This window comes from Mesoplodon bidens (genome assembly GCF_964165515.1).
Source record: "Mesoplodon bidens genome assembly, chromosome: 10".
Lineage (NCBI taxonomy): Eukaryota > Metazoa > Chordata > Mammalia > Artiodactyla > Ziphiidae > Mesoplodon > Mesoplodon bidens.
In genome coordinates, this window is record NC_138172.1 from 37542156 (window position 1) to 37555964 (window position 13809).

At 56.4% G+C, this 13809-nt stretch overlaps 2 protein-coding genes across 3 annotated transcripts; both read right to left on the minus strand.

The window, feature by feature from the left end:
• Positions 1-102: 102 nt before the first annotated feature.
• On the minus strand, positions 103-6719 carry RBM15B (RNA binding motif protein 15B). Of its 2 annotated transcripts, none has more exons than XM_081246562.1 (2): positions 2013-6718; positions 103-1070 (listed from the first exon to the last, which is right to left on the minus strand). In XM_081246562.1, the coding sequence occupies exon 1, from the start codon at positions 6667-6669 to the stop codon at positions 3763-3765; it is 2907 nt and encodes a 968-aa protein (XP_081102688.1). In that variant the 5' UTR covers positions 6670-6718; the 3' UTR covers positions 103-1070; positions 2013-3762. The 2 variants fall into 2 exon arrangements, with proteins under 2 accessions (XP_081102688.1, XP_081102689.1); XM_081246563.1 differs by lacking the exon at positions 103-1070 and having other exon boundaries at positions 1876-2155; positions 3912-6719.
• Positions 6720-8774: 2055 nt separating this feature from the next.
• On the minus strand, positions 8775-12900 carry MANF (mesencephalic astrocyte derived neurotrophic factor). The gene is made up of 4 exons (XM_081246564.1): positions 12743-12900; positions 11847-11974; positions 10701-10842; positions 8775-9252 (listed from the first exon to the last, which is right to left on the minus strand). The coding sequence occupies exons 1-4, from the start codon at positions 12825-12827 to the stop codon at positions 9068-9070; spliced, it is 540 nt and encodes a 179-aa protein (XP_081102690.1). The 5' UTR covers positions 12828-12900; the 3' UTR covers positions 8775-9067.
• Positions 12901-13809: the final 909 nt, after the last annotated feature.

The following is a 13809-nucleotide window of genomic DNA, read 5'->3' on the forward strand; positions in this document are numbered from 1 at the left end:
AAAGTGGGGTCTGTCCCTTTCCTTATAGCTTTAGCCAGGCAATAAAGACGCCTTCCAAGAGAGGCAGCCCAGGACGGGGTGAGAACACGTTCTGCCCAAGTAAAGCACTCTGGAGAGAAAAGCAGCTTAGTCACAGCATCTAACCGTGGTCTGCTGCTCGCCCCGAGGACTGGGCAGGGGGCAGAGGGAGGTGCTCAGGGCACTGTCCACTCTGCACACATCTCTCTATCCTGGGTTCTGAAGCAAGAAGGCAGCTCCAGAGTAGATTTGGTGGAGCTGGAATGTTAGGGGTCCTGGAATGTTGTGGAGCAATGAGCTGGCAAAGCTAGGGAGTGAAAGCATTTTGGCCATCCCTGTAGTGGGTGACTGACTGACTGTCATTACTGTTTTTTGAAGGGAGTACAACAGTAGACCTGGGCAGTTCTTCAGGTTTGGCAGTTTAGGGGCAGCTAGGGCTTGGTCAGGCTGGGTTTGCAGGTATTTCACAGGCCTCTACAACTGGCCTATGGTTAAACTGTGCTACCACCAGCACCAGGTGCTTTTACCTTTTCACTCACCCCACCCCACCCCACCCCCTTCTTACCCACAATAAATAGGAGACCCTAGTCTCTTTCTTCCTTTGAGTTTGCCCAGTTTCTATCATATAGGTATTTATAGCTAAAGATACTTTTCTCCCTTTGCTGAGATAAGAGGACAAATTTGTGAAGTAAATAAGCAAGACAAGACGGCTAACTCACCAGGGGCTGGTGAAGCCCTGCTGGGCTTCGGAGCACCATACAGTTCACACACACTGAAGTGGTTGGTCCTGTGTCACACACAGGCACCTCTTGGTCATCTAGAGAGCAGAGGTCTCAGCTCTTACGTTGCTTCATGCCTCAGCTTAAATGGACTGCTAACACCTAACCAGTAGACTAGTCTGACTGCTGGTGCATTAGAAGAAAACAGGTTAAAAGTCAAGAAGCACTAAACGCATTGTATTCTAGTCATTAACTCAGCAGAGCCACAGTCTCCCTGAACTCTGCCAGCAGCTCTTGGGAACACCCACAGGTCTCTCGGGTGGAGATGGGCACCTGCAATAAGAAAGCACATTCCTGTTCAACTTGACAACACACCCTTAGGGAAGTGCCCTAAGAGGCTAAGGAAACATCAGCTCTTTATCTGCCAGGCAGGGCTCATGATCTCAGTCACTTAGGAAGAAACACGTGGAATAGTAGCAAACCACCAATGAGGCAAATTTTGCCTTAGGTTGATTTTTGCCTTTAAGCCACACCTCAGATAGAACCTGAACCCCAAGTGGAGGCACAGGTTGCCTGCAGTTAAATAGTTCTCTCTCTGGGGGCAGCAGCATCAATCAACCAGGGCCTTGACCACCTGACCTACCATCGCTAGTGCTGGCCAAGGCCTTTCTGAGAGACGTTACAGAAGCTGCTGTCTTAAGAGAGGAGGAAGGAGTTGAGGGTCCAAGGAGGAGGAGGATGGTCACACGGTGGGAGAACTCTGTAGTTCAGTTTTGGGCCAGAAAGCACCTATCCCTCAAGAAGGGTGAACAAAGCAAGGGTTTAAGTATCCTCTCCAGCCAGACTTTCTAGGTTTCTGTCGGGGAAAACTAGGAGGCGTAGTATTCTGGGTCCTGAGCACCCACTCTATGAAGGAACAGCCCAGAGAAGTTTTGGGCTTAATACAGCAAGGCGGCTCCGGCCTGTGACCCAGGCATTTGTCCCTACCTCATCTGCTCTAAACAAGATGAGGCCCATTCCTGCTTCTGGTGGTTCCAACTGCCTGGAATGGTGCAGCTGTGGCCTACTGTGCCTCGCACTGCTTTGCTCAGATACCTGGCAGTTGTGGCCAAAGCTCAAGTACAAACAGGCAAATAAACACATTTAACACTTCTTGTATTTGTTACGAAAGTGCTTTTTCTCTCACGAGCACCAGCTGAAGCCTAGTGAGCAGTACTTCCCCAGGCGCCTTCCTTGCCCTGTTTATTTTAAATCTCTAAGGTCTCAAAAAGTCACCTCTTTTACTGTCCTTGTGGAGAGGCATGTATTGTCCATGAGGTCCGCACTGAGCCCCCGCCTCCATCTCACGAACTGTCTCTCTCAACACATCCCAGCTGTCACCTGCGCTGCCTCGTGCCAGCCAGGGTAGTGGACCAGACCTAGAGAGAGGACAGCACGGTCAACAGAATCCCGGAGTTCCTGGTCACTTGGGGGCTCATTTCCCTTACTGGAGCTTCTGTTCTCCCTCAGCCTTGACAATGATCCTTTTAAAACATCTAAACCGCCACAAACATTCTGAAAAATAGTGTTTGGGCTGTGCTCTGTGGTGACAACTGCTGTGTGACTCATTTCCCTCCCTGGTCCCTGACACTGCTGACTTCATCTGCCAATGCTGGCCACACTGTCTTAGTAGAGATGCGTGGCCACAGAACTTCAAGCCATCTTTCCCTCCCAGCTTGATGCCTCCACATTCCTCCCCGGCTCAGCCTGAATGGATGTGAGCTCTAGCACTGCCCAACACCTCGGCAACTGTGACATTTCCCCACAGAAGCACCTCTCTCCCAGTGGTCCCCACCTTTGCAGTATCAGGGCAAGAGGCCTAGGCATAAGTGACTACTTGTACCTGGGAAAGTTATGTCAGTTAACAAGAGCATCTTCCTAACCCACTGTACTACCTCAAAAACTCTTCAGGCCAGGGATTCAGTGTCCCTCACAAAGCTCTAGTGACTGGGCAGAGGCCCACTCCATTGACACATCAGCCCCGAACAATCAAAGGAAAAGCCAGAATTCACAAACACCGGGAAAGTTTCAAGAATTATCCAAGGAAAGCTGCCTCCCACTCTCCATTCCAGCATTTGGCCTCCACTGTCCCTTGGAGTCCGAGGCAGCTGTCTCCAACTGGGTATCCCTGGGCTGCTGCATTAAGGCTAGAAGGGAGGCTGAACAAGAGAAGGAGGCCTCACAGATCCATGGTACCAAGACCCCAATATTGCACTGCTCCTCCCATGACTACAAGACCACACAACTGCTAAGGTCTACGTGCTTTCAAAAAGGCCTGAAGACTAGGTGCTTTGTTCAACAGCTACAGCTCAAACTGATGGACACACACATTGTTTAGGACAAGGAAACAAAAAACTACCACAGCTGCTGGCTAGACTTAGGCTCAACCCCTTCCTGTGCATGGGCTCTGCTCAAGCTGGCATGGCAGGGTCCAAAATGAAACCCACCTGCTCTCAGCCAAGATAAAAAACAAATGTGAGTAAAGTCCTGATTCAGCCCAAAGAGCTGAGGGGCTGAGAGCCACCAATGCAGGAGGACTGTGAGATATGCCAGTGGTGGAAAGATGACATAGGGCATTTGTGTGCATGCAGCAGGGAAGGCTTCCATCCTTTGAGAAAAAAAACTTGATTAAACCAGGACTCTGAACAGGATTAAAAATCCATCCTCTGACAAAGGCTTTACTGACAACTTTCCATACAGTTAGTCAAAAAATTAAAAAATACAGAACACAGCAGACAGTATCTCATACACTAGAAACCAACATGACAGGAGTCCCTTCTCATTTTTCTCATCACTGTAAAAAAAAAAAAAAAAAAAAACCCAAACCTAAGAACTTAGTTTTGGTGGGGGAGGACTTTGGTCCCCTACCAAATGAACTGAAATAACGCAGCAGAGAATTCAAACCAAGGGGGTAAGTTTTGGAGTGGGGGGGGAGGCGGGGGTCAGATCTTAAAATAACTGCTTTTGTGGAAAAGACAGGTTCAAGCTAGGCTGTGTCTCTTACTATAACTATCACCATGTGTTCTTCCTCTAGCTTGCCCAATGTCCTCAGTGCTGACTGGAGGTACTGCTGTGAAAAGTCGCAGGGAGGGAAGGCATAGAGCATGCCCGTGCTGTCTCTGCCCTTGGACCCACCCACTGGCAGGCTGATCACCCCTGCAGCCTGCTTCTGTTTCAAGTAGGAGACCAGGTTCCTGAGAAGCCGCCTCTGTAGGCCTGGCTCCACCGTGGGCATCCCCTCAGTGCCAGGCCCACTGGGGGTCGCCTGTGTGGCTAGGAGCACTGCGTAGCCATTGGGGCTCCCCTGCTTGATGCGTCGTGTGACCTCATCGAGCTTGGGCTGGTCCAGTCGAAGGCGCTGGGCAATCTTCAGCTGGGTCAGCTTACTCCCAGAAGTGTGGTCTTTGAGGAGACTGCTGATAACCCCCTGGTCCCCCTCTAGGATGTGCATAGATGTCGGGAAGCAGCTGTTTTTCAACACTAGAAGCCCATTCCAACCTAGCTGCAGTGTCTGGGCATACTCTGAAAGATTCTTGAGCTTTTTGGTCTCGTGTTTTGGCTCTTCAAGAGGCTTGGGCTCAGCCTCAGTGGTCCGATGATTGCGCTCGCTCTCCCTTGTCTTCCTCCCGTGGGAAGAGTCTGGAGCCTCATGATGGTGGTGGTGGCTCCGCTCCTCAGCCCCATGTCTGCTGTTGCTGAGGGAGTTGCTGCTCGATTCCTTGGTCCCTTCACTGGAATGGTTTTCCTTGCGGCTGCGCTCAGGGGTGCGGTCAGAGCCTCGGTCCACAAGCTGCCCAGCACCCTTTGTCCTGCTCCGTTCCTCATAAGGGGAGTGGGCTGTCCTCCCACGATCACTGGAAAGGCTCCGGCGCTTCCGTCTGTCCTCCCAGGGCTTGGGCAGGCCCCGGTCCCCATCTCCTCCCCAGCGCTCACCACTCCGGCTACGCACTGAGCGGCTGTAGCCCTCGAGGCTGTTTCGGCGGTCAGAGCTTTTACTGGGGCTGGTCCAGTCCCCTTCCAAAAATGTCCGGTCTCGGTCTGAGTACAGGAGGTGTGGGGGGGTCCTATCCCTCACCCGCAGGTCGGCATCCAGGTTTCGGTGCCGGGTGTATCCATCTGGGAGCAGCTCGTAATGCACAGGGAGGGGTGAGGGCTGGTACTGCTGGGGATACCGAGTCTCCTCTGCTTTGGCAAAATCCACCCGCAGCCTGCGGTCTGGACCTCCCAAGGGAAAGCCCCTCATTTTAGCACAGGCGGCCTGGGCTGCGTCCAAGCTTTCGTACTGGATGTAGGCAAAGCTATCTCCTTTGACATGATCAATGGTCCGAATGCTCCCAAAGCGGTCAAACTCCCGGGCCAGAGCCGCCAGTGACGTGTTAGGTCCCAGGCCACCCACCCAGAGGCGAGTAGTGGGGTTGGCCTTGCCATATCCTATCTTAATGGGGTTGCGGCCAATTACCCGACCCGACATGGCCACCTTAGCCCTGTGGGCCATGTCCAGGTTCTGGAATTTGAGGAAGGCATACGCACCGCCCTGACCACGGGCGGGTCTCTTGATGACCACCTCCTCAATGATGCCGTACTTCTCGAAAGCCCGTCGCAGCTCCACCTCTGACACGCTGTGGTCCAGGTTCCCGATGAAGAGGTTGCGCGTGGCCCGCTGGTCGTCCTCAGGCATCAGGTCCTCCTCGCACACCGCCGGGTAGCCATAGGGTCGCCCGCGGTCGTCGTACAGCCCATAGTAGTCCAGGGCCCGCTCCCGGGATAGCCCTACGGCGGCGGCGGCGGCGGCAGCATCCAGGGCAAAGGCTGCAGCGGCGTGGCGGGCGCGGGGCTCCCGCAGTGGCGGGGCGGCAACCGGGGACAGCGAACGCTGCTTGTACTGGTAGCCGCTGTGCAGCGGGAGGTAGCCGAGCGGGTCGGCGGGCGCGGGTGGCCCCGGTGGCGGCGTGGAGGCGGCCGCGCTGCTGCTGCTGCTTCGCCGGCTGCTCCCGCCGCCGCCGCCGCGCAGGTACACGGGCTCCACCTTGAGCGGACGGTCGTAGAGCAGCAGCTGGCGGGCCAGGGCGTGCTGGCGGGCCTCGCGCGCGTCCTGCGGGTGCCGGAAGTTCACGTAGGCCACGCGGCCCAGCTCAGGCGTGTGCGACAGGCGCAGACTGATCTCGCCGAAGCGCTTGAACTGGTGGAAGAGCCGGTCCTCGAGGTGCTCGGCGGGCAGCGCGGGACTCAGGCTGCTGATGAGCAGCGTCTTGTATTCGGGTGCGGCTGCTGATGAGCCGGGACCCGCGGGCTCGGCCCCGGGCGGCGGCGGAGGTGGCGGTAGTGGAGACGCGCGGGGCGAAGCGCCCGAAGCGCCCGGGTCCCCCGAGGCCTTGGCACCGCGTCCGCCGCCGGCGGCGCCCGAGCCTGAGGAACGGCCGCTGCTCGCACGGTGATTCGCGTCCCCGGCGCCGCGGCCGTCGCGATGTCCACCGCCGCCGCCCCCGCTACCGCGGGGTTTGTCGCGGGCCCGCGTTGGAACTGGGTGCTTGGCGCCGCCCGAGGCCTTGTGCGCCGCCCGCCGCCCGCCCGCCTCCGCCTCCCGTTCGCGCTCCCGCGGCCGCTTGGCCGACGATGACGAGCCGCGCCCGCTCGGGCTCGAGTCTCGCTCGCTCTGCCTCTTCATGGCGCCGGCGCGGCGGGCGGGCGGGCGGCCCGCAGGCCCCTCACAGCGGCGGCGGCGGCGGCTGCCGAAGAGGTAGCGCCCCCGGCACCGCCATCTTGGACAAAAGGACTCGGCGCGGCGGCGGGGCGGGAGCTGCGCCCAGGGCCTGGGCGTCGCGTTATCAAGCTGCGCCGGCCGTGCCACGTGACCCCGAGGTGGGCGGGGCGAGAGCTGCGCTGGCTGCGTCATCGGGTTGCGCCCCCCCCGTTCCACGTGACCCCAGGGCAAGTGGGCGAGCGCGACCAGGCTGTTCGCTCTGGCGTCACGGCGCGGCCGGCGTGGACGAGGCTCGGGGCTCCACGGTGATTGGAGACCTCGAAAGAGCCAGCCCAGGCGGCTGCGGGACGTAGGCCTCTGGCTTCTGGCTCCCGGCTCCGGGGCCCGCGCTGATGGCAGCGGCTGTGGCAGCCACTGTCGGCGCGTGGGTCCCAGGCCTTGACCCAGCGGCTTCTTTACGTGGTATTCCCAACTCCAGGACTAGGCTCGGGTGATCCCCGTGCCCTGCCACGGCATCTCCTGAGTGGGGTCCAGCATGGACAACCCCAAGGACTGAAACACGCCGCTCCCTAGGACCCACGCCCCATATCCCGAGCATCCCCTGCGTTCAGGTTCACCTGCAACAGCGCCCCCCCGCGCCCCGAAAGGCCATGAGGACTATGGCTATGCATGCAGAAGGCGCGACCTGTCTGGGCCCTGGGCACAGAAATCCGAAACAAACCTGCGGTTTCCAGAGTTGGAATAGGCTCCTTGGCGCCACAGGGCCCCACCCTCTGCTCTGGGCATTCGAGCACACAGAGGGCTATAAGGGCAGGGCCATGGAGCGCAGGGCGAAGAGAACGCCAAACCCGGCCGTTACCCATTTTGCCACGCTTACCTCTCCCTGGCCAGTGCCCTTCTGTCCACCTCCATGGTGGTGAGGTGAGGGGGAATCCTGCCCAGGTGCCAAGCCCCTTGGGGAAGCTTTCATTCTCCATGGAGAGTTGCTGGAGGCTTCGCAGAACCGGACCCAACTTCAGCCACAGAAACCGTGGAGTGGGGAAGAGCGGACCACAGCTCTTCCCTCCTCCTCCCATGGCCAGAACGCTGTGGGAGGAGCTCCTGCAACAGCGAAGGCAGGTGCAAGAGGAAAGTCTTAGAAGAAACACCTGTTAACATTCCACGCCTCCTTTCACAGATAATCTTGGGGATCAGCTCTAGGGTAGTAGTAGTTGGGCTGTTTTCCCTGCTCACTGTGGCCTGGAGGGCACAAAGGCCACAGGAACAGAGACCTAGGGTGCTAGGCTGAAACAGCTCCATCTCCTAAGACTTCTGGCTCCAGCCATGGATTGTCTTAGCACCGTTCAGGGGGGCTCAGGATACTTTGTGCTTGTCAGATCTTTTTTTTTGCTTGTCAGATCTTAACAGCCCATCTAATTCCTCCAAACAGGGAACACTTGGCCTAAGAAACTCGACCTCATTTTCCTCTCAGACATGGTGCTGTAGAGGTGAAAAATGTGGGCCTGGGCCTGCTTGCTCCTGCCAGGCACTAGTGGACCCCACAGCAAGCTGAGAGGGCCCTTTACGTAGACAAACTGAATTTAAGAACTACACAAATGATGTGACCCAAAGACAGAGCAATTTCTTGGAAAGCACTGCTTCTTAGTCCTTCCCTTCAGGTGGTCTCTGCAGGCATGAGGAGCAGAGGTGTCTCCACTGAGTCACAGTTCATACTGATAACTGGGTTTCCCAAGCACCAACCCCAAAGAGAGCAACTAAAAAACCAGACTCCAGGGACATGCTCTTGGGACCTCAACTGTTAGGCTTATCTTGGGTAAACAAAGGCAAAAGGCAGCCTCTCATCGGCTCTTTGTACAAACCAACTCCTGCCAGTCTTGCAAAATCCCAATTAGGCACCAGAGACTTAGGACTGACACTAGACCACAAACTCAGATGAGCAAGCAGATGGCCAGATCTGGACACTGATTGGTTGAGGTAGCCAGGCCATCAGCATCTTTAGAAATGTGACAGTACTGAACATATGCAGTTATTGAAGTCTTCGTCACAGAAAAGTGCACTAAACCTCAGTCCTGCTCACAGCCAAGCCCCATGTCAGCCCCTCTCATGTGGGTAAGATAGCCCCTGTGGGCTGGGGGTATGAAGCCCAACATTCTCCTTGAGAGACCCTCCGGTGCTGCACAACCCCACGTGCCTCAGTCCCCCTGGCATCTCCAGCACTGACTGGTGGTCGAGGGACAAATGTGAATATACCTGAAAACTCTTTTTAAACTGGAAAGCATAAACCGGTGAAATCTTCATTACGGGTAAAACCCAATTTCAGTATTCACTTTAATTCTTCAAGGACAGCTAGAAATTTTCTTCCTTTAATAAAAAAATCCCAGACATACTTTGAAGTCCTAGAGTAAATCGGCAACAGAACAAAGTGAATCCCCCCCAAGGGGGCGCTGTGGACCCAGCATCATCAGGAAAGCTCCAGGCTTCAAGCCTGACTTTGTCAGGAGCCTACTTAAAAAATAAATTACAAAAAGGCTGTTTGGGACAGACACAGATGAAGTGTTTTTCCCCTCAGGTGCAGCAGGCATCGGGTAGACTACAAATCAGTCCGTGAACTGGCTGCCTTGGGGGCGTATTTAGGCATCAGTTCATTAATCTTCCGGATGTAGTCAGACTTTTCTGCACAGCCTTTGCACGTCTCTCCCCAGTCGTCCAGGATCTTCTTTAGCTCTTTAACTCGAAGCTTCTTCAGGTCTACTGTGCTCAGGTCGATCTGCTTGTCTGGAGAGAGCAGGGAGAATAACCAGCTGGGTGGGAGGAACACCGGACCCCAATAGTCCCGCACATCCAAACCATCCCTTAAAACAAGCAGCCCTACTGATCGCAGGGAGACACATGCAAGTGTGTCAGTGCCCACTGCCCCCAACAGGGAGAACTAGCCCAGGCCCCTTCACCTGGAAGGTGGGTCTCATGCTGGCAATGTCCACCACAGACATGCAAGTGTCACCAGGGACAGGGATGGAGGCCATGTGGTCTTTACAGGAGGAACCTTATAGGAGGAATGTGGCTCCCACTCCAAGTGCCTCTTAAACAGTCACAGTGCAGCCCACACCACTGTAGAATAAGAGCTCCAGGGTGACAGAGCAGATAGATCCCCTAGCTTCAACTGCCCAACACAGACCCTGGTCAGGCCCTTGAGTTAGAAGCTTACTCTTCCATGACCACTTGTGCCCACAGAGAGACCCTGAGTCATCAGGACTGAACCAGGATCACTCTCAGAAGACCAGTTATCCTTGACACAAGTGGGCGAACACAGCCCTTGGACACTCAATTCACAATAAAATATGTTGGTGCTGTTTAAATTGTACAGAAGAGGACAATGATTCCTGGCCCTGACTCTTTCTGAAGACCTGAACTGTTTTTCCCACCAGAGACTTACTCAGCAAAAGAGATGCTGTGCGCCCATAACCTTGGGCCTTCTTGTTGGGACACAGCCATTCTTTTTAAAATAATAAAGATCGCTGGGCCTTCAGAGCTTGCAGTCAGGACAAGCCTTTTTTGTTTGTTTTGTTTTGTTTTTTGTGGTACGCGGGCCTCACACTGTTGTGGCCTCTCCCGTTGCGGAGCACAGGCTCCGGACACGCAGGCTCAGCGGCCATGGCTCATGGACCTAGCTGCTCCGTGGCATGCTGGATCTTCCCTGACCGGGGCACGAACCCGTGTCCCCTGCATCGGCAGGCGGACTCTCAACCACTGCGCCACCAGGGAAGCCCAGGACAAGCCTGTTAAAGGCAAGTCAGACTACATCCCTTCTCTGGCCGAAAACCAACATTCTCATCTTCCCTCAGACTAAAAGCCAAATCTTCACCAACGTGCAAGGCCCTCTGTGACCTGCCCACCCATCTGTCATGCCACTGGCTGCTTTTGCACTGTTTCCTCTGCCTGAAATGCTCTTCCATTAGTTATGCCCTTGGCTAATCCCCCACCTTCTTCAAAGTTTGCTGAAATGTCACCTCCTCGATGAGGCCTATTCTGACCTCCACCCACCATGATGCAAGGTGAGTCTGTGCACTGCCCGCCCCCCCCACCATTTAACACCACCAACCATGCTGTATAACTCACTCATGAAGGCTCTAGTTTATCACGTGCCTTCCCCAGCTAGAAAGTAAACTTCATTAATGCCCGAGCAAGGAGGAGGTTTGGTGTCGGTAAAATAAGGCCACACTCACCGTATTTTAGCTCACAGATCTGGCTGTCCTTCTTCTTGAGCTTCTCACAGATCTTCTCCACAGGGATGTGGTGGGCCAGGGGCTTCGACACCTCGTTGATGATCTTGGTGGCTGCATCATCTGTGGCCCCAATGTAGTAGCACTGCAGCAAGAAAGGACAATGGCCTTCAGGAGGTGCCACTTGAGAGCTGTCTCCTCCAAAGCATATTGACATCTGAAAACATCTTCTTTCTCTGCCAGCGCCTCATTTTCCCATGCCCCGCCTGTATTGGCAGTCAGATTCAGTCAGTGTAAACCCCAGGCTCTTAATACACGCTTGGTCCCAGAGCTGACAGCCACCAGATGAATTTAAGTCACCACGGTTCAAACCTTTAAACAGAAAGACAGACAAACCAGAGACTGCCAGGAAAGTAAAGCTACAAAAGCCATCGTTTCATTAGGGCTCTTGTCCTCAATTCAGCCTTGGCCTACCCTGGGCACACTTTGTAATCTTCTACTGCCCTCACACATGCCAAGATTGCTCTGGCCTCTGGGCATTCACACTGGCTATTCCCTCTGCCTGGGATGCTCTTCCCCCTTCACAACGATGACCCTTTCTCAGAAGAATTCTTTTTTTTCTTGCGGTACGCGGGCCTCTCACTGTTGTGGCCTCTCCCGTTGCGGAGCACAGTCTCCGGATGCGCAGGCTCAGCGGCCATGGCTCACGGGACCAGCCGCTCCACGGCATGTGGGATCTTCCCGGACCGGGGCACGAACCCGTGTCCCTTGCATCGGCAGGCGGACTCTCAACCACTGTGCCACCAAGGAAGCCCTCAGAAGAATTCTTGACTACTGTCTAAATCAGCACCCACTCATTCCGTCCTGGTCCATTTTCTGCATGACACCCATCCCACTGCATCATTTGCCTGTCATTGCTCTCCCCCGATATTTCCAGTGCCCAGCACACAGTAGGTGCTTAATCAGTACTAAGAGGGTAACATCACAACTGCAGAATACAGAAGGCCCTTCAGTCCCACATTAGTTAACTGACAGAACATCTGGCCTCCTGAATAGACAAGTGGGCAGGGCCTTTTACTGAGAGGCCTGTGAAGCAGAGGGTTAAACACTGGCCAGGGCCAGCTTGGGGAGGGTCAGACAGCTACTCACCAACCGATTTTCTTTGCCTCTTGCTTCACGGCAGAACTTTATAAATTCTTTTTCAATAGAGGCTGGTGAGAATGTGACATCTCTGTCCTTGAGGTCCTGGTAAAATCTTCCCAGATAAGAAATACAAACTGGAAAAGAGAGGGAAGGGAGATGCTCAGCAATCACCAAGTTGCACCGCAATTCGCCAGGAGGGAACTCCGTCAGCAATTTTAATAGGAGACACGGAGAAAGGTGAGTTTTTCCATCACCGATTTTCTCAGGTGCCCACAGGTAGACAGAACCGCGCTCCGGGTTGCTGGGCCCCATGGTTCACCCAGGGCATACGGGGAACGAGCATCACTCAATGACCCACAAACGGCTCCTCCCTGCTTTTTCCATAAAGTTTAAGCCGAGACTGAACACGTGTCCTTGAGATGGACTCACTGTGACCTCATAAATGGACAAACTGGAGGCCGAAGAAAAAAGCGATCCAAATGCTGCTCATTTCCAAATACAACACCGAACTCCGAGGTGCGGCTTCGCAACCTCATCAGACAAGGCGCGGTGCCCACGGCCGGCCCTCAGGACTCCCCACCCCGGCCAGGGCCGCTGCCGGGAGCCTCTGCCCAGTGACGGGAAAGCACCAAAACTCCAGCGTTATCTCAATTTCAGGCCAAGTTTTCTGCACGATCTAGTCCCAGCTTCTTCTCGTCGGACCAATGTTTTGTAGGCCCAGGAAATGTTTTCTAAGAGGCCCGGCGTCGGCCCCTCCTCTGGCGGACCCCGCTGGGGCCGGCCGCCCCTGCCGCCCCCGCCCGTATCAGCCCCCTGCCACTGGGCCGCTCAGTGGTTTGGTTAGGTTCGGCAGCGCCGCCGCTAGGCGGGCCACAGCGCACGGACCCCCAACCCCGCAGCACCTTCGCAGTCGCCCGGCCGCAGCGCCCGGCTGCCCGGCAGCACGCTCAGAGCCAGCGCCACCGCCAGCCCGTGCGTGGCCCACATCCTCCTCCACCAGCCGCCGCCGCCGCCACCGCCCGACTCAACCGCGCCCGTAGAGCCGCGCTTCTTCCAGGTCCAGGCCGCGCGCCGTGGCTCCCCATTGGCGGGTGCCCTCCGCGCCCTCCCACACACCATGTCCCCATTGGTCCATGCGCCTCGGAGCCCAGACGGGCGGCTCCACGCTGCCCTTCCCCATTGGCTGGTGGCGTCGCCCGCCCTCGGCCCTAGACAGTTGTCGGCCGCTGATTGAACCAGGGCGGCCGGCAGGAAGCGGCCGTGGAGGCGGCGGAAGGGGCTCGGGCCGCCATCTTGGGTAGGTATCCCGGCAGTGTCTGAGGTGGAGAGTTGTCGGCTGAAGTCGGGTTGGGCTGCTCTACCGCGCGTGTTCCGTTGGCTTGCGTACCCCCTATTCTGGGCCCCAAGCCGGCCCGAAAAACCCACGGACCTCCCCGCCCAGGCCCCGAGTCGTGGCGCAGGTCAGGGGCTTTGGGGCCAGCCGTAGCCTAACAAGGCAGGGACGGCGGGCGGCCGCAGGCGAGGCTCCGAAGAGGTTTTTTTTTCCTTTTACCTTTTTTTTTTTTTTAAAGGATCACGTAGGCAGGGGGAACCAGACTTTGGGGAGCCCCTGCGGAGGTTCTGGCGCCTGCGAGGCCGGCGGATCACGTCCGAATTGCCTCAGCAGCTCAGGCACCCACCCGCTTGAGCCCCGGGTAGCCGGAGCCCGCCTCGCGCGGGCCGTCAGGGGTACCCGGGCCGGGGTGGACAGACTCTGGGCTGGAGGGGCGCCCGTAGGAAGGGCTCTCTTCCGGGCTGCCTTCCCAGAGCTCAGAGAGGCACCCGGGTCAGGGTTGGTTGCGTGGCTTTGGGATCAGAAGCATCCCGCCTCAGAGTGGGGAGGTTGGGGGTTCGGAGGCTTGTCCCGCACGCTGGGAAGAGGTGCCCCCCCCTTCCCTCACAAGCCTCGGAAGCCTGGCCGAGGCGGCTG

Excerpts from the sequence above, each read along its gene's own strand:
- RBM15B (XM_081246562.1), bottom strand. The coding sequence starts at position 6,669 with ATGACGCAGCCAGCGCAGCTCTCGCCCCGCCCACCTCGGGGTCACGTG.
- MANF (XM_081246564.1), bottom strand. The coding sequence starts at position 12,827 with ATGTGGGCCACGCACGGGCTGGCGGTGGCGCTGGCTCTGAGCGTGCTG. Across the intron at positions 10,843-11,846 it reads GAGGCAAAGAAAATCGGTTG|TGCTACTACATTGGGGCCAC; the intron begins GTGAGTAGCTGT and ends TTCTTGCTGCAG. Across the intron at positions 9,253-10,700 it reads GATCTGTGAGCTAAAATACG|ACAAGCAGATCGACCTGAGC; the intron begins GTGAGTGTGGCC and ends TGCTCTCTCCAG.